This window comes from Sminthopsis crassicaudata, chromosome 3, assembly GCF_048593235.1.
Source record: "Sminthopsis crassicaudata isolate SCR6 chromosome 3, ASM4859323v1, whole genome shotgun sequence".
Classification (NCBI taxonomy): Eukaryota; Metazoa; Chordata; class Mammalia; order Dasyuromorphia; family Dasyuridae; genus Sminthopsis; species Sminthopsis crassicaudata.
Window position 1 is genome coordinate 69,758,383 of NC_133619.1, and position 19,390 is coordinate 69,777,772.

At 32.8% G+C, this 19,390-nt stretch overlaps 1 protein-coding gene and 1 long non-coding RNA gene across 19 annotated transcripts in view; one reads left to right on the top strand and one right to left on the bottom strand.

Annotated features, from left to right (window-relative positions):
• Nucleotides 1-15,028, top strand: part of IKZF2 (IKAROS family zinc finger 2) — a 187,524-nt gene extending 172,496 nt beyond the window's left edge. For all 18 annotated transcript variants that reach the window (XM_074298784.1, XM_074298790.1, XM_074298775.1 and 15 more), the window contains 3 exons: nucleotides 2,447-2,584; nucleotides 9,806-9,949; nucleotides 14,171-15,028. In XM_074298784.1, the coding sequence (XP_074154885.1) occupies nucleotides 2,447-2,584; nucleotides 9,806-9,949; nucleotides 14,171-14,895 (1,007 nt within the window). In that variant the 3' untranslated portion in view covers nucleotides 14,896-15,028. The remainder of the gene's footprint in view (nucleotides 1-2,446; nucleotides 2,585-9,805; nucleotides 9,950-14,170) is intronic.
• Nucleotides 7,128-14,776, bottom strand: LOC141560518 (uncharacterized). The gene is made up of 4 exons (XR_012487736.1): nucleotides 14,623-14,776; nucleotides 14,296-14,395; nucleotides 8,623-8,748; nucleotides 7,128-7,829 (listed from the first exon to the last, which is right to left on the bottom strand). It is a non-coding gene; the product is annotated as an uncharacterized LOC141560518 (long non-coding RNA).
• Nucleotides 15,029-19,390: the final 4,362 nt, after the last annotated feature.

Here is a 19,390-nt window from a genome sequence, read left to right on the forward strand (position 1 = left end):
ATCAAGGTTAGTATGCGCATTCCAAGATTTTTGCCATTTGGGGAGAGAAGGTAACAAACATTTTCATAGTGCTTTCTAGCACTGGGCTAAAGTGCTTTACAAGTATTATGTCATTTCATTTCCATAATAACCCTGAAAGCTGTACTAGTTTTTATTATCCCCATTTATAGTTGAGGAATATGAGACAAACACAGGTTAAATGACTTGCCCAGTGTCACACAACCATTAAATATCTGGGGCTGCATTTGAACTTTGATCTTCCTCCCTCCATTCCCAGAATTCTATGTACTGTGCCACTTAGGTACCTCAGACATAGTTTCTAACCTTATTTTTATGGAGAAGTCTTTTGCTTTCTTTAAGCCTCAGTTTCTTTATCTATAAAATAAAATAAAGATAATATACAGTGTTACCTGTCCTTTAGGGTTCTTAGGAGGATAATGCCTTATAAATTTTAAGTACTACATAAATGTGAATTAGAAAGTGGTGGAAATTTCTGAATCTTATCTAGCTATTTTGTAGACAGAATATTCTTGGTTCCAGTTGGACTGGATGAGATGTGGATAGATTGCATATTGTGGGCCTTCTAGAACTAGTTGTTAATTGGCCCAGTGCAAATCTATATCCTCTCACAAAGAAACAATCCAAGATGTCTGACTTACTGGTAGTGAAGTAATATTAACAACATCTTTGTTTATAGATATGAGAAGGATATCAATAAAGATATACATTTTCATGAAATTTAATTATATTATGCTGCACATTTTGGATGGAAGTATCACTAAACATTATTTATTTGTTGTGTAGTATTCACAATTTAGGGAGAAATGATAGCTATTTCCAGGTTTTGTTTTGTTTTTTTCAACTAGAAAAGTGTGAACTGTATTTTAATCTTTATCAGGAATGGGCAAAGTTTGTGATATCATGACAAAAACAAAGTAGAATACATGTTATTTGGATGTGTAATTGAAAAATTTTCAACATTTTGAATGAGGGATTATTTTGGTATATGTACAGAGAATTATTTTTCCAATATGAGGTTTTTTTTAACTTTTTTTTATTATAGCTTTTTATATACAAAATATATGCATGGGTAATTTTTCATCATTGAGCCTTGCAAAAACTTTTGTTTCAACTTTTCCCCTCCTTCCCTCCACCCTTCCCCTAGATGGCAGGTAGTTCCATACATGTTAAATATGTTAAAGTATTTGTTAAATACAATATATGTATATACCAATATGAGTTGAAATGGATCATTTGTAGTCCCTTAGTTCCTCCTTATGAATAGTTTGCTATTGCTATTAAGAATGTAATTTTAGCCCAGATTGGAGGTATGTTTCTCTAAGCAAAACTGATTCCTTCTTGGAATCAAACTCATGTTCTTGTTCTGATTGGTACCAGCTAAACAACTGAAGTGACTGATCAAGACTCCTTTAAAGCTTTTGTGATGTTTATGTCAAATTGAATTTCTATCTAAAACCAAGAAGTTTAAAAGTTCTCTATACCTTCCTGATAAGTTCCTATACTTTGAAATGTATTTAGCCAATGTTGAGGTTGATTTTTTTTTCTAGAGAAGGTAAATTACTTTTAAATGTGTAAACCAAATATTTTAGTACGTTACTAAACCTAACTAGGTAATGACTGGCAATTAAATCTTCATTAAACAAAATGTCCATATTCCTGATTTTATTAGAATAGAGATATAAAGAGAATCTCTTCACTTAGTTCTACTGCAAAGTTGTCCACTTTTGACTAAATCTTACTCGTTTAGAACAAGGAATAGAGAAGGGACACTATTATTTTCCACCCTCTTTTTTCCTCATTATTTTATTTTATTTTTTCATTTTTATTCTGCCTTACATCAGTTTTCTTTTGCAAGGTTTCCTGTATTTTTGCAAGGAGACAGTTTTCTCTAATATTATTTACTTGCCAAAATGAATATTTCTTGCTTTTAGGTAGGCTTGGAATCTTAACACACATATAAGATACAATTGTAATGAAACACAGAGTGAATCTTTTTAATAGGAAAACATGTAAAATATCAGTAGAATTTAAGTATCTCTGGAGTTTAGAGGAAAGAGAGGTCATTTCCTGATGTTCCTGATTTGATTCATAGCACAGTAAGAGAGACTAACAAGAACCACTTCTGGGATTATCAGTGGGAACAGTGTGCAGATATTTTAAAGAAAGTTTATCTGATTGGCCTATCATGGCATGGGATTTAGTCAAAACATGAACTTGATTCCGGATTTCCCCTATTACCAGTGGAAGTATTGTCAGCTTTATAGACTGCCATCTTTTTTCTTTTTTTGTATTTGTGGAGAATGATACTATACTTGTGCTTAAATAACATGTATAAAGTGCCTTTCTGGGCTACAATAACTCTAAGAACTGGTTTGGTTTTGGAGGAGACGTGGTATACTAATGCTTAGCTCTCTTCTTTTTGCAGTGGGTAAACCTCACAAGTGTAACTACTGTGGACGGAGCTACAAACAGCGCAGTTCATTGGAGGAACACAAGGAACGTTGCCACAATTATCTTCAGAATGTCAGTATGGAGGCTTCTGGGCAGGTCATGAGTCACCATGGTGGGTGGAAATGACATTCAGGACTTTTTATTGACTTCTCTACCATGACTTTTGTTGTTCTGTTTTTCTCATTTAACTTATTTCCCTAAAGATATAAGTAACCTCCAAATATGTTAAATAATTAACATTATAATCCTTTTAGAGCATTATGTTCTATGGGTAAAATTTCTCCATTATATATTAGAGGTAAATTGAGTCTTTGTATTCTTTACACATAAGTTACATGTGTTTTTGTGATTTTTAAAAGGTAGTATAAACAATATGATTTGGTATGCTTTTGACATTGAGATCTATGATGACACCTTGGGATTGCTCTATGAAATTTTTAAAAAGGTCATACTTTTTTTCCTATTGACTGAACCATGGCCTTTAGAAATAGTGCCAAACAACTCTTAAGTTTTTCAAAAGAATGAATTGGCTTAAGATAAAGTTTATTTATGTGCATTTTTTTTACTATCTCACATTATTCTGGTGACCAAAGATACAACAAATAAATTTTACAACTTAATTTTTGAATTATTGTGGTTTTTTTTTTTTTGGTGAAAAATGTAAATTATTTAATCAGTTTATTTTATTGTAATCAATACACATACCCCAGAATTGAGCACACACACATGAAATTAAAGACCAGAACATCTAAAACAAAATAGTGGAGTAGTTTTGGTTTTTTTGGGTTTTTTGCCAATAATGAAGAAAGAATATCTATAAATTAAAAGAAACTTCACATCTTTAGATATGGAGATTTTTGTCATCTTTTTTTACTCATTGACTACCAAAAATTGATATTATCTTTTCATAGAAAAAAATCAGTATTTTATATTTTAAATTAATTTATTACATTTTAATCTTTTTTGCATTTGATTTATTTAGATTGGAATAGAAGGCTTTTATTTTTAGTGGTATTTGTGGAGATCACTATAAAATTTGGTTCTTTTTAGTTCTGTTACTCTCAGGGATATTCTTTTTGTCCTAATTAGGAAAAGTTCTGAAATTTAAGAGGAGGTTTCTTCTCGTTGGTGAAATACCTGATAGGGAACTATGATATAATACTGTATGTAGTTACTTATATATGAGATAATGTATTCAAAGTGTTTTGCAGACCTTAAAGCACAATATAACTGCTAACTATTATTTGGATTAAACAACCAATGATAAGCTGTTGGCATAGAGTTATCTTAAAAGACTGAGGATTATTTATTTATATGATCAGAAGAGACACACTGGGCTTCATTCTTCCCTAACAACTAGATCAGTTTGTAGTAGTAAATGAAATACGAGTGTTAGCTTAAACTTCTAGGATAGCTCTTATACAGAGTAATGTGCTAATTACTTTGAAAGAATTAATACCACCTATCTTACTACCTGTGAGTACTCTGGAGAGAATCTGACATTTTGTTTTTGAAAAACAGATGGTTTTTTGACTACATATAATTTGGTTTCCTTTAGTCCTCTAGAATTTCCTTAGAATCCATTACAAATACCAGTTATCCCTAGAGGAACAGATGTTGGGAGATTCTTGGAATATTTTATTCCTTTCTTTGACCTTAGGAGAATCTGAAGTCAGCTGTTTAAAAACTATTAAGGATTTATGTTGTTCTAACAAGCTTGGGAATACTTGGAAAAATAGTTTCACTCAAAGGTTATTACTTGAATACATATTTACTATTATATAGTCTTATCCCCTAAAAAGTACTACTACATAGATTTTTACTTCCCCCCAGTCCACCCCTAATGTATTCTTCTCTCTCCCTAGTTAATTATCCATTCTTGCACTTAGGAAATACTAAGTCACTGTTGAATTTGGATAGTTTTAGGAAATTCAGGGAGGTATAGTGTATAGTATTGGTTGGAGTAGATGACCTGGATTTGAACCTTGTTTCAAACTATGAACAAATTCAACCTCTTGGAGTCTAGGGAAATTTTAAAATATTATTTAAATTATTATTTTGTTTAAGAGGTTACTAGAAATCATGTATTATGTGTCATGGTGACATTCATAAGCAAGAAGTAAAAGCAGAGGAAGAGGAAAAGAATGAAAAGGGAGAGAGGAATCAAGCAAGCATTTCTGGCTACCTGGCACTTCCCCATACTCTCCCTTCCTGAATATTTTTCTATATAAGTAAAGGTATCACTACAAGGGATGGAAATAGATTAAGCAGAAGATAAGAAACCAAACTAGAGATTTAATTGTGAAATGAAGCCATTTTTGTTTTGATTTTTTTTTGAATGTGAACCCAAAGTACTTCAGATGCATAAGGCTCATCTCAAGTTTATCCACAAGTTCTCCATGGCAAAACTTTATTAAAGAGGTTTTTATTGATTATAGTCTGGCACTGTGTAATTATGTATAGACTATTTACTGTTTCTTCCACAGAGATTCTATTAGAGCTGTAAGTTAGAGAGCAGATATCAAATCAAGTGGTTCTTGGACTTTTCCACGATGGCAGAACACGTGGCCACAACAATATAGAAGGATCATGTACTAAGACATTGGTGGAACCTCAGATCTTTTGAGGTAGTTTAAGTATCAGAGAAGTAAATCTACAAATACAGAAGACCATTGAAATAATTTTAATTTTCTCAAAGTTGCCTGAATGTGATTGATAAAACAATGCTTCTGGCATTCTGATTATCTTACATTTAACTGTATCTGAATTATACATTTTATTATTTTTCAGTTTATATACATTTTTTCTATCAAGCCGCCCAACCCTTCCTGTCTAGCATTCTTTGGGGCTACTTTTCCTCATCATTCATTGATGAATACTCAAGGAAAACAAAAACTGTTTGCCAAAGCAGAAGAGAATTATTAAGATAAATCAGCCCATTAATATAAGTAATTTATAGCTGACTCAGCTTTTATTTTGGGTATAATCTGTTTGTTTTTCATAGCCTTTACATTGTCCCTGGTTATTCCTACTTAGTTGTAAATATTTATTTATCAACTAACTCAAAAGCACATTTTTTTCTCCTATAGGTTTTGCTATCTCATATTAGAGATGTTATAACAACTTTGTATTTTTTCTTTTCGGATTTTTCCATTTCATCAGTCAATTGACAATAATATATTAAGTACCTACTATGTATCAGGTACTGTTTTTTATAGTGGGAATGCAAAGAAAAATCAGATAGTTTCTGCTCTCAAAATTTTACATAACTTATAGAGGAGATAATGTGTACATATTAAATATAAATGTATATATGCTAAATAAATAAAAAATACATAAAACATGGTTCAATACAATATGGTCTGAGAATGCCAAGGATCCTTGCCATGATCATGAAAAATATCATGGGTGATTATGCTGAACTTTGAAGGAATTTAGGGGTTGGGATGAGATTTGAATTATGGTCTAATGAAAAGACAAAGAGTAGATAAAGTACAAATGTGTGAAATGGGAAAAAAAATCCAGTTTTTCAGGACCATGGATTAAAGAACATGGAATGGTTTTTAATAAGGCTAGTAAGATAGTTTGAGGCCAGATTGTGAAGAACATTAAAAGTTAACCAGAGAAGTCTTAATTTTATTTTAAAGATAGTAGAGAGACACTGAGTGTATTAAAAAGGGGAGTTACTGAAGTGCACTGAAGAAATCACTATAGCAACTCTATGGAAGATAGATTGGAGTGGGGAGAGGCAAGGAGAGGAAATAGAAGCAATTGTTTTAGTCATTAAGATAGATGAAGAGATACTAAATTAATATAATATCTGTGTGAGTACAAAAAATTGAATACAAAGAATATTGTTGAAATAAAATTGGGAATATTTGTCAGCTTTTTAGATCATATGGGATGATAGAGAATTAAGAGTCAATTGGAATACCATTGTTTTCAGATAGAGAAGGAAGCATGAGTTGATTTCTGTTTTAAACATGTTGAGTGTGTGATGTCATCAGACCGTCCAGTTTGAAATATCCTGTAAATAGATGGTGAAATGTGATTAGGAAGAAACTTGGGTTGTGTAGATAGATAGATAGATAGATAGATAGATAGATAGATAGATAGATAGATAGATAGATAGATAGATAGATCTGTGAGTCCTTCTCCCTAGACATAATTAAATCTATTGAAACTGCTGAAATCACCAAGAGAATGTAGGGACAGAAGAGGATTGAATGTAGAGCTCCAGGATATACCCACAGGTAGGGGTGTGATGATGATCCAGCCAAAGAAAGAACTGAATACAATGTCATCAAACTCATAGAGGAAAAATAACCTAGGAGGAAAAGATGGTCAATAACAATAGCGATAAGAATAATAATTCTATATAAATATCTAATTTGACTATTATGACAACCCTTTGAGATATATTATCGGTATTTCCAAGTTAGATTTGGGGAAACTCAAGGTCATACAGTAAATGTATGAGACAGGATTTGAACTTAGATTATGTTGATTCCAAGTATATCACTGTACTATAACTACTATTATTAAACTGCCTTAATCTTCAAATAAACCAAACTGTCAAATGCTACAGAAAGATTGAGGCTAAAGAAATTTAGTTAAACTAACAAATCTGACAATTAAGAAACTGATCATCCATCTTTCTAGTTAAACATTTAATTTAATATTGAGAGGAGAGAGAGAAAGAAAGATACAGAGACAGAGAAAGAGAGAGAGAAGAAAGGAAGAGAGATAAAGAGAAAGAGAAATGGATGGATAAGATGAATTAATGATTCATGCTTATTTTCTAATGTGGCATTTAAAAAAACAGAAATGTTACAATGTTTGAAGTTTGTATTTGAATTGTTTAAACTCTGCCTATCATGTAATGAAAGAAAGCCTTGACATAAGCTTTTCTTTTCATGTATTCTCAATGTTCTCATAGTAATAATAGAAAAGAGGGACCACGGCATAATAGATAAGTAAAGGGCCAGCCTCAGAGTCAAACCCCACCTCTCATCTGTGTGAGGTATGTGCCCATGTGTAAGTTACTCAGACATATTGACAGTAGCAATAAGTTACAGAGTTGTAGATCTGCATAGGTGGGAAAAATTTCTACATTGGGAATTCTCTACACTGATTTAATCACTGGTCCAAATCAAACTTTCACCCAAAACCAAAATAATATGAAAGAAGTGATTATTCTGGTATATATTCATCTTAGAAGTGAAAATATGTTTTAAAAAGTAGGCAATAAGTAAATATTCTTATAGGAATAGCAGAATTCTTCAGCCATCTTTAAATGTGAATTTGTATTTCATGAAATGTGTCCCTGAATATCCTGATGAGCCACGTTGAATTTTCTGAAAAAGAAAAAAAAATGATCAGCCAAGTTGAAGAATTTATACTGGCCTTTCTTAATGGTATATATAATTACTTGATCAACAAGTCATCAGTCATAATAAGTTGTTGATATGGTAGAAACAGAATTAACATTAAAATAATTAGCTGTGTTTTGAGTGAAAACTGAGCAATGCTACAGTCCATGTTCAATTCATGAGTTTCATTGAAGCTAAACTGAGTTTAGTCTTTGTGGATGATTATGGTGTATTCAGTCTTATTCCATACTTCTCAGTTTCATTTTGAATATTGGGCTTTTACAGATATAAAAAACTCAAGGCAAGATTTGTATCAAAACTATCCATTTTTATAGTATTTATTTCAATACCAGTTAATTTACTCAACTTGGGACAGGCCTCAAAAATCAGTTTTTGCTATGTTTGAGAAAAAGAATGAACTTGGGTTGTTTTTCTCTTCTATCTCAGGACTTCTTTAGAAACAAAAGTTTATAGTAAAATTGGTTCATAAATTGCACTGTATTTAGGACTTAAATTCCCACATATTGTTTTGCCTCTAATTTCATCATGATTTTTTCCCCAATTTACAAATTTCTTTGTCCTTTATGATCTTCTGTAAAGTGCATAACAGCAACAAATGTTCTTTAACCCATCTGATCAGAGTGCATATTGATTAGTCAGACTTAGATAAAATGACTCTGGGTTCCCTTGAACCTGCCCCACATTTAAAAGTCCTTCCCCAATTCCACTTTTGATTTTGGCAAATTTAGTAATCTGCATTAGCTATTAAATAGGTCACCTGCATTGTGTAGTGAATTTTCTCAACTTTCGTCTCTTGCTCTCTTGTTTTTCCACTTCATTTTTGCTGGTGCCAGCTGGATTCCCTTGCAAGTGAGAAGCCATTGTGTTTCTCAGTGGGAGCATCCTGTACAAATGAAAGCAGTGGAGTAAATAATTTTACAGTGCAGGCTGAATCCTGAGGCACAACGCGCATGGTTTTCCAAATAGGACTGGCACAAGAGCAAGTGGAAAGCCTGGGGTTGGGGGAACTCTATTGTGAATATTAGCTGTGAAAAGTTGATCTGAACTGCTCCAGACGTTCATCTTCTCCTTTAGTTAAGGTTCTCTGACAGTGCTGACAGTCAAAAGCAATGCTTTTATAGACACTTTGTTTGCATTATATTGTACCAACAAACATCTGCATGCTTAAGGTCTGGGTACTAGACCACAGTGGTTGTGGAAGAAGAGCTCCAGAAGAAATGAAATAAAGAGGAATCAGCAGGGAATTTTGGCTCCAAGAATTAGAGCAGTAGTTCAGTAAACCAATGTGTCATTTCAAAACATTATTTTAGCCTGTTTAGCTTTTCTTAATGTAAGCATATTATTGTTATTATTATTATTAAGCATAATAACATAGAACTAGAACTCTTTCATGAAGACTGCTTTCTAGAAGTTTTCAAATAACTGGCAGCAGGGCAAAGACCCTGCAGATTTAGAATTTGGAACGGTGAACTTCTCTTTCCATTAGGAAACACCTGAAAGGTAAAAGTACTCATGTATTGTGATGCTGTTGTGTATCACTGCAAAGTTTAATCAGTTGATATTAATTCTTTTTAAAATTAAACTCCAAAACTTTGAAAACACTCTCAAGTCTTAAAGTAGTATTAATATTAATCAATGTTTTAAAATTTTTTCAGAGAAATAAGGTAAGAAACAAGATGAATGCTTTTACCACCAATAGAGGTAACAACTTATATCATTGATGCAAGGGATGTTGCTAAATAAAAATTGCTTTTTGTGTATGTTGAAACATTGAAAACCAAATATATATATTAGTGTATAGCTTAATGAACAATGTTGATTTTTTGCTATTTGTTGAGGGAAGAACATTCACATCTTTGTAGCTATTTTTTCAGTTTTCTTTCTTCTCTTTTTTATTTACAAAAAAGATTTATTTGCTGTAATTTTTTGGTTTTATGTAGTACCTCCTATGGAAGACTGTAAAGAACAAGAGCCAGTGATGGACAACAATATTTCTCTGGTGCCTTTTGAGAGACCTGCTGTCATAGAAAAGCTGACAGGGAATATGGGAAAACGTAAAAGTTCCACCCCACAGAAGTTTGTGGGTAAGCTTGTCAAATACTTTTTACAATGGTAACTTTAGAAATAATAAATTAATCTTAATATGCAAGTAATTTTTCAGTTTTGAGTAGATTCAAATCTATTAAATAAATACCCTTTCAACAAAATGAAGCATATGAGTAGTATGAGTAACTAAAGATAGGATTAAAATAAGAAATCCCTCTCAAATAAAAGGACTTTTGAGCAGTGACTTAGGATAATAAAATGCTAAGTAGTATATATAAAAAACCATGAAGAAACTATATAATTTTCTGAACCTATTCAAAGAAAAGTCTCTACTAAATACATGTTCTTTGAAATGCTAGTTTTAACTCATAAAGATCATACTTTGTAATAATTTCTATTAAATGGAGAACAAATATAAGATCACAGCTTAAAACCTGGAGAAAACTGGATCTGAAATCTAATACATTAACATATGTCCAAGATATATCATATTTATATATGTCATGCATGGAAACAAATTATGTTTTATAATTAAATAACTTTTATATACATAAATGATCATCATAAAATATTTTAACTTAGATATACACTAATGACAAATCTAATAATGAGACATATCCCTAATTCCTTTCACAGTACCTTTTCACTGCTTATATTAGCATACAGGAAGGAGAAAAATAGTCTGAATCTATACTTTTTCTCTGCCCTGGTCAACGTTATAATTGTTATTGTTATTTGTCTTTTCATTCTTGAAGAGGACAATGACATGCAGATGAGTTGGATTGAAGTGAGGGAGGGCAGTGCAAGATCACCTGGCTCACCTTCCCCTACAGAGCTGTCTGGTTCCTATGGCCAGACACAGATCTGGACAAGCAGAGATAGTCCTGGATGCAGTGGGAAACCTTGGCCTTTTTAAGCTCAGGTCTTCAACAAGTCTCAGTTTGACTAAGGCTGCTGCCATTCAGGGATGATGCCTAGGATACTTGATGATAGTAGGCCTATTTTGCCTAGAATGGATAATTCTAGTTCAGTCCTTCCTTATAGCATCCTTGTATAAGGAGCTACATTTCCCTGACTTCCAATTTTCTGGTGGCTTGTGTAAAGGCAGGAATGAACAGTAGGAGGGGATAGAAAGATAAATGGAAATTCCTAGCAATGGGAGTAAGGATTTGTGGAAGGCTATATCTTGTTCTTTTTTTTAAACTTCCATGGAGACTGCTTATTTCAGGTTTGTCAGTCTTTCTTCTCCAGTTTCCCCTGTCTTCTAGCTCGCCAACCCACCATATAATAGAATATAGTGCTAAGTTTCTCCCTTGCTATCTTGACCTTAAAGTAAGAGCTCAGTTTTTCTGAAGTTGTTTTTTTTAATAATAATAGTGCAAAGGAGTTCTTAGTCCCTGTGTACTCTTCCACTCACAAATTTTTACTTTTCCCTCAAAGTCAGAGAAAAGGGAAAGAGAAGTAAAGGAAGTACTAGGTCACAACAACATGGACACTCTGCCTGTTAATCAGCAACTATTTCAATATTTTACTTTCTTTTCTTGTTTTTGAATTTGTTGATTACCATTCTTCATGACCACATTTCAGTATTTTCAGTTTTAGAGAAAACATAGTACCAATCAAATGTGATCACTTGCCTAAGGAAACATTAAATGAAATAGGCTCCTTATTTGTTACAATGTATTCCACAAATAATGATAATTTCATAATTGGATTTAATGAATTTCTTTAAAACTCTTTTTATTTTCTTATATTAGTTTCTACCTCAAATGATATTCTTTAGTCATAATGTTTTTTCTTTGTTCTTTAGCTTCTTAACTTCATAACTATAGATATGTATATATGTAAAATTAATAAGTCTTACGAGTTTTATCTTGGATTCTTTGAAGCCTGTGGCACTGAGGTAGCATTAATTAGAAGTAATGTTGTAATTTGATATTTTTTCTTTAATTTTATTTAGTTTTAATCCCCACTATAAGGTTCTTTCCCTAGGAGTAATAAAAAGGATTAATTTATATCAGTGTCTTTGGGAAGAATTCTTTTGTAGTTTTCTTCATTATGCAGCTTTCTGGACTAAAATTCCAGCAAATATGGCATCTTTCCAAAATAGTATATGACATTTAGAAGGTCAGTCATACAATAAAAAGTGCAAATCTGTATGTATTAATTATCCAGTGTCTCTGTTCTTTGTGGTCACCAAACCTCTGAGGATCCTAGATTATAGACCACAATCTGTTTAATTACTGATTTTTTTAAAAGATGCAATAAACTGTCGAAAGGTAGTGATCACTGAAAGAGAGAAATTATTCTTTAAATCAAGCATAGATTTTCTTTTACATTTTATAAAGCATTTCTGATTCATATATACAATTATATAGACGTGTCTATATATTTACATAGATGTATATGTAAAGTCATTTGTATAATATGCATATTGATATATATATATATAAACTATATTTTTCAATATGAAAAACATATTTATAGTATATTTATAATATACACACTATCACATTTATGGTTCTGAATAACTATGGCAAAATATAGGAAATAATAATGTTTTTAAATCATTGAGTTTCAGGTATGGTTTTTTTTTTCAGTTAGAAATTAAGTAGTAAGACAGCCATACACTTTTATTCTCATTTAATGGAAGACTTCACTTTTTTATTTTGGTAAATGATATTATTCAAAATTTATAAGGAGGCCCTGATTTAAATACATTCCTCCCATAAGAATAGCTACCCTGATATAGTCTTACTGGGAGTGGAACTAAGGAGTCCTCCTTCCTCACTGATTTTGATACCATTTCCAGAAGGTTAAGGATGGATCTTAGGAAGTTTTTATCAGTGAGAGCAAAAAAGCAGCTGCCAGAGTGCTTACATTAGCTTCATCTTTTCTTGCATACTGTGGAAAAAGCAATAGTCAAGTTCCCTGTACTGATGTTCCCTTATACTTTGACTATATTGATAAGTTAGTTGACAGAAAGAAAGCAGTAGAACCAGGTGGGACCTTCCTGGTTGGAGAACCTACTTACTTAGGTCATTTTCCCTATTTTTCTAGTTAGAGTGATACCTGCTTTTGTTCTCTCTAGGTTTTGAGCTATCCCTCATTTCATTTCTGCATGTCCATTTCTTCATTCATTCAATATATATTTGTCAAGTTCTTATAATTTATGAAACTTCATAAGCTCATTTTACAGGGTAGGAAACTAAGGCAAACAGATTTAAGTGATTTTCCCAAGGTCACACAGCTAGTAAGTTTCTCAAAACCAGTACTCTATCCACTGCTCCATCTAGCTGCTTCCTGCAATATACATAGCACTATAATCTGGGTGGTTAAGTTTTAGGCTCAGAACATATAAAAGGGTGAGAAAGTTATGAAATTATAACCAGAGACATGTCCTTAAAAAGACATTATGAGACCGTATTGTCTTAACGTGTGTGCTAATGAAAATCATAGAAAGACTAACAGGATCCTGTGATTATTGAGAGAATAGGGAAGAACTTTAAAGTATTATTATATAATGTAAAAATTATTAAATTGACTAAATAAAAATTTATTAAAGTATTATTAAATAAATAGACATTAAATAAAATATTACTAAAAATATTACTGTGACTGATATGCTGTGATCATTACTCCTACTCTGGAAAGGTCCAAAAAATAGATCTACAGGCATCTGCTCATTTGTTACTAGTTTAATCTAGTTTTAGGTTCTGCACAAAAAAGACTTTGTTGTGATGGTGGTGACTGTTTTCCCTCATTACTCTCTTCTTTCTTCCTTGTAATTCATGAAGATTAATTATATTTAATTATTTTGCTGGGGTCTTTTTTTCTTTGGGATTATTTTTCTTTGCACAGGTCTGTTTGAATATTTCCTCATGATGAATATTGATTCTATATTTTCATTAATGACAACCTGATTTTGAAAAAATATTAAATAACATTTTAAAAACTGAAAATGATGGCATAATACTAGGACTTTTGTTCTTTCTATTATTGCTATCAGCAGTCATCCAAAACACATCTTTAAAAGGGGTATTAGTCTAAACACAAATGATTATTGAAATCTTATGACTTAATTATACTTTTGGGATAATCCCATATAGAATAGAAGTTGTTCATTTCAGCACAGTTAATTGAAGAATGGAAGATAAAATATTCTATGAAATTGGAGAGTCACATTGAATTTGTCTCCTTTCAGTAATCTAAAACAATGTTGTTTACAATTTGTTGTTGTTGTTGTTGTTGTTGTTTAGGAGAGAAGCTCATGAGATTTGGCTACCCAGATATTCACTTTGATATGAACTTAACATATGAGAAAGAGGCTGAGCTGATGCAGTCTCACATGATGGACCAAGCCATCAACAATGCAATCACCTACCTTGGAGCTGAAGCACTTCACCCTCTGATGCAGCACACACCAAACACAATTGCAGAGGTTGCCCCGGTCATCAGCTCAGCTTATACTCAGGTCTATCATCCTAACAGGATAGAAAGGCCCGTTAGCAGAGAAACCTCAGATAGTCACGAGAACAACATGGATGGCCCCATTTCTCTAATCAGACCAAAGAGTCGACCCCAGGAAAGAGAGGCCTCTCCCAGCCATAGCTGCCTGGATTCTACTGACTCAGAAAGCAGCCATGATGATCGCCAGTCCTACCAAGGAAACCCTGCCTTAAATCCCAAGAGGAAGCAAAGCCCAACTTACATGAAGGAGGATGTTAAGGCTTTGGATGCCACAAAGGCTTCTAAGGGCTCTCTGAAGGATATCTACAAGGTCTTCAATGGAGAGGGAGAACAAATTAGAGCCTTCAAGTGTGAGCACTGCAGAGTCCTATTCCTAGACCATGTCATGTACACAATTCACATGGGTTGTCATGGTTACCGGGACCCGTTAGAATGCAACATCTGTGGCTACCGAAGTCAGGACCGCTATGAGTTCTCATCACACATTGTCCGAGGGGAGCACACATTCCACTAGGCCTTTTTTCTTTCCAAAGGGGACCCTTATGAAGTAAAGAACTGCACATGAAGAATACTGCACTTACAATCCCACTTCCTCAGACATTAACTTAACCTTTATAAAAAAAAAAAAAAAGAAAGAAAAAATATTACAGTCAATAATTCTTATTTTATGGACCCAGTCTCATTTGCTCTACCTATCAGGAAGGAAAAGAGGGAGGGAAGGGATGGGGCTAATATCTATTTTTTTTTTTGTCACTTGGCTTATTTTGTGGGAATTGAAGGGCAGTTCACTTTTGTAGTGGTTGACTGTAAGTTATATCTTGCTTTGAAAAATCACTCAGCTTACATTAAGTTCAACTAAAAGAGGCTGATTTGCCATTCATTTTTAGGATGGTGATCTTGGACAGGAAAGTGGAAAGTTTTCATAGTAAAACTTTCTTATAACAAAAGTAAAAAAAAATAAAGAGTATAAGGAATTTTTACTCTCTAAAGAAGAAAGGTTTTCAAAATATAAATTGTTTTTCTGTAAAGATCTTGGATCATAAATCAAACACAATGTTCTTTTCAATGATACTTGCTAGGATGAGCTATGGTCATGGGTTCTGTGTTTACTTCTCTTTCTGGAATTTCTAATACAATCTAAAGAACATTGTACCACTTAGCAGTTTCATATCACAAGTGGTTAGGACCACCTACAGTACTTTTGATGTCCTGCTATCTTATTTTTCTAAACTAAAGAAGCACCTTTTTAGACTTGCTGTTTTTCCATAGTTTTGGGGACTGGTATTTTGTAGACACCCTGACAGCCTTACTTTTAACATGTTTTATGATTAACATTTTTACCTGGTTTTCAGAGTAATACAGCTTAGGAATGGCTATGGGGCAGTAGTTTTCTAGAGGGGTTCTGCTGCTCTTTGGAAAAAAAATAATATTTTTTTAAGTTATAAACTATGTCCAGGTAGTAGAATATGCTTGTTTTTTTTTTCTTTTTTAAGGTATGCATTCAATTGTAATTTTATCAGCAACAGTGTTAAACCAGTCAGCTGCATACACTATTATAGCTGACAGTTGGGAGAACACTAGAAACCTCTTTTCTCATAGTGTATTAGTTTATTGAATTTGCAACTACCCAGTATTCTGCTCTATAGTCAAATTTTTCAGTCTTGCCTACTGTCTATTTCTATTCTATAAAACTCCAAATGGCAATGCTAAGTTTGACCTGAATGTGGTTATTAAAAAGATGCACTCAAAAACAAACATAACCCCTCCAACAACATACACATAGTGCTGATATTAACTAGGGCTATTTATTCTATTTTTCCAGAGTTGATATATAATACATTTAAATTGAGGAAAATGAAAATTGCTCTACAATATTTTGGTCTGACTGCAGATTAAAAACAAAACAAAACATAGTAACAAAGTCTGCCTTCACCCTTTCTTTGACCCAGGATAGGAACAGAATTGTTATATGATTTCTAAGCCAAAATCATTTACTTCCTGTTGTAATATACGGGAGCCACCTGACAGTTGGCTGTTGGAGATCCAACTCAGAATGGATTTCCTCTTGTGAGAGGATGATACAAGGAGACAGAGAGGCAGTTGCTGTTCTCTGACCTCTCTAACTTAGAGGCTATTGCTTTGCTGACCTTAGTGCAGGAGGCAGGAGGGCTACCATGAGGTTTGTCAAAGATAGAATGTCTGTGGCTAACTTTGTCCTCAGTTTAAATACCCTATTACAGTTACATCAATTGTAGAACCATTACATCACCATGCTAAGTACTAAGTATATCTAAACTAGATAACCATTGTCTCATTAATTCCTCTGAGTTAACACCTTCTTTCAAGTATATTTCTTTCAAATATACTTCTCCAGCGTTCTGGCTCTCTACAATGTCCTATTTCCTAATAGCTTTCAACAATTATTTCCTCTGTTGCTTAAACTCTGTGAAATATGACCTATAAGCCTTTAACACCCTTCTTTCTTCTTTTCTATCTGTGCTTACTACACATTGATATTTTGCATAGGTAGATAGATGTTCTTTAAATTTATGAGGGTGCTAATTTTATTCAACACAGTCCAACAGCATTAGAAGGGAACAGCTAAGTGGTATAGTGATTAAAATTTTTGTTTATTTTTACAGGGACATACTTAGCAAAAAGAACATATAATCTATGTTTAGGAAGGATGGGATAGATGGTGGTCAGATTATACCTGATAGCCATTTTTGACATGAAATACCATTAAATACTAGTTGAAAAGTACTATAGAAATGCCTTGGTATAATGCAGCACAATGCATTTTTTAATAGTACAATGTAAGAATGATGAAGAATAGAAAAACCTGAACATGAATAGGGCTCAGACATTAAAAAGCTGCTCTGTATTAACTCAACTTGGTTTTCTATTTTATCTTCTAGTTCTTATCCAGATAACTCCTAAATGCTCATACAAATGTAGTTACACAGAACTAAGGAGAATTGGTTAACTCACTTCTTCTTTCTCATCTTTTTTGTCTCCGAGACCTTGACAAAACTAATAAATTGGTAATGACCACTTTTTAATCCAAAAGCATTCATCAAAACATAATTGAAAAACATACTAGAATGTCAACTTTTAGTATTTCTTCTCTGCTTTATGGTAGTGAACATCAATTTTATTTTACTATAAGATCTTAGACAATGAGCCACAACAGGAAAAAAAATTAGCAATTATTACTCGTCCTCCCAATTCTTCCTGTTTTTTTCACATTTCTGGAGATGACAAATGACCAGTAGTCAACAGTATTGGAGTGAGTTGGAAGAGGGGTGTATGTAGTAATCATTTTCATTTAAAGAAGCACTTTGGGCAGCAACTAATATGTTAAGAACTTAAGTTATTTGGACATTTTTGCTGACATTGCTTGTGAATTTTCCAGCTTTTTTTTCTGTTAGTTCATTTGGTCACCTACAAACATATTTTTGTGCATAAATAGACCCCAAAGAATTTTATATAAGTCCCCCAAATCACTCATGCTTTACTAGTCCTTCTAGTCTGTATTCTTGAGAATATGGCTGCTGCAGGCATATACGTTTCTCCTTACCCTAAATGGATAAGGATCTAGATAACGAAGGTGTTATTGGCTTAGGTATGAACAGTGGCAAATAGATTCAGGATTATTGCAAGTTTTGTAGGAAGAAAATATTTTGGGAGAATAATACTATTGGAGAAGGCTCTGAATGACTCTATTTAATTATGACATTTTCTACAAAGAGGTAAAATGACTAAATGTAGATGTGACAATTAGATACCAAATAATCAGGTAGGAAATTTTATTATAGGCATTGTTTACATATACTTTATTTCAGTGAAACTATATGTCATAGAAAGTACTGAAGAGAGAATTATGGGCAATCTTCTATACTTCCTTATTTGGCAAAAATTCAGACATTTCTAATAATTGATCTATATTCATTTGATTCCGGTTCTTTTTTAAGAAGGGAAATAATGTTCCAGAGCCAGGACAAAGTAAGGGTGGTTGTGCCTGAGGCAAGATTTGAAAATGGCACCCCTTGTGTATTACTTTCTAATCAAGGATGTTAGTCTTCATTGAACCACATGGGACTTGTCTTAAGGAAAAAAATACTTGTCAAATATAGTACAGTTTCCTGGCATTAAAAATGGGCATTTATGAAAAGTAATATTAAAAACCTTGATCACCAACTCAATCACTTTCACAAATTGCACCATAGGCAGCTACCTACTTTATGCCCCTAGAACTAGCCTTTGCTGTGTGCTTCCTATATGTTGATTGGTGATAATTTCTTCTAAAAAGAAAATTATAATTGGCTGTCAACAAGTAAAAGTCATCAGTAGGCTAATTAAAAGAGATTTTTGTATTATTTTAAAAAATTAATTGTTGAGAGTTTTCTTGAAGGAGAAAATGGGATTTATTCTGAGCAGGATTTATACCCAACTGCAAAGTAGGGAGTGCCCCTCCTACATAAGAGCAGTTGGTGAGTGTGAGTCAGAGTCACTGGATTTTTTTAGATATGGATGAGGGAAATAGACTTTGATAAGAAATTTTTAAAAAACTTTTTGATATGCAAATATAGTTGTCACGGTTGGGAAAAATGCATGGTGAAAAAACAACACCTTGTGACTGATTCCTGAGATGTTTAATTATTTTTTTTCTCTCTTTAATTTGCTAGAGTATAACAAAAATATTGGAGCTTCCCTCAGCACACAAAACTTTCATGAGCTTTTTAGGATGTATAGTGATTGTTCAAGTATTCCAGTCACTGTCTTGTAGAAAGATTTTCTGCAAGACCAGTTTATTACTCAAATTCAAATATTTAAATAAAGTTTGATCTCCTAAGAAGAGTCCATCAAAATGGAAAGAAATGAGGATCCTTATTTCTCTGTTGATATATGGAAAAGGGAGCAATTCATTCATAAATTTTATTGACTTTTATCCAGCATATTAGTATCTGAGCTAATTATTTCAGAAACTCATGAAATATCTATTGCTA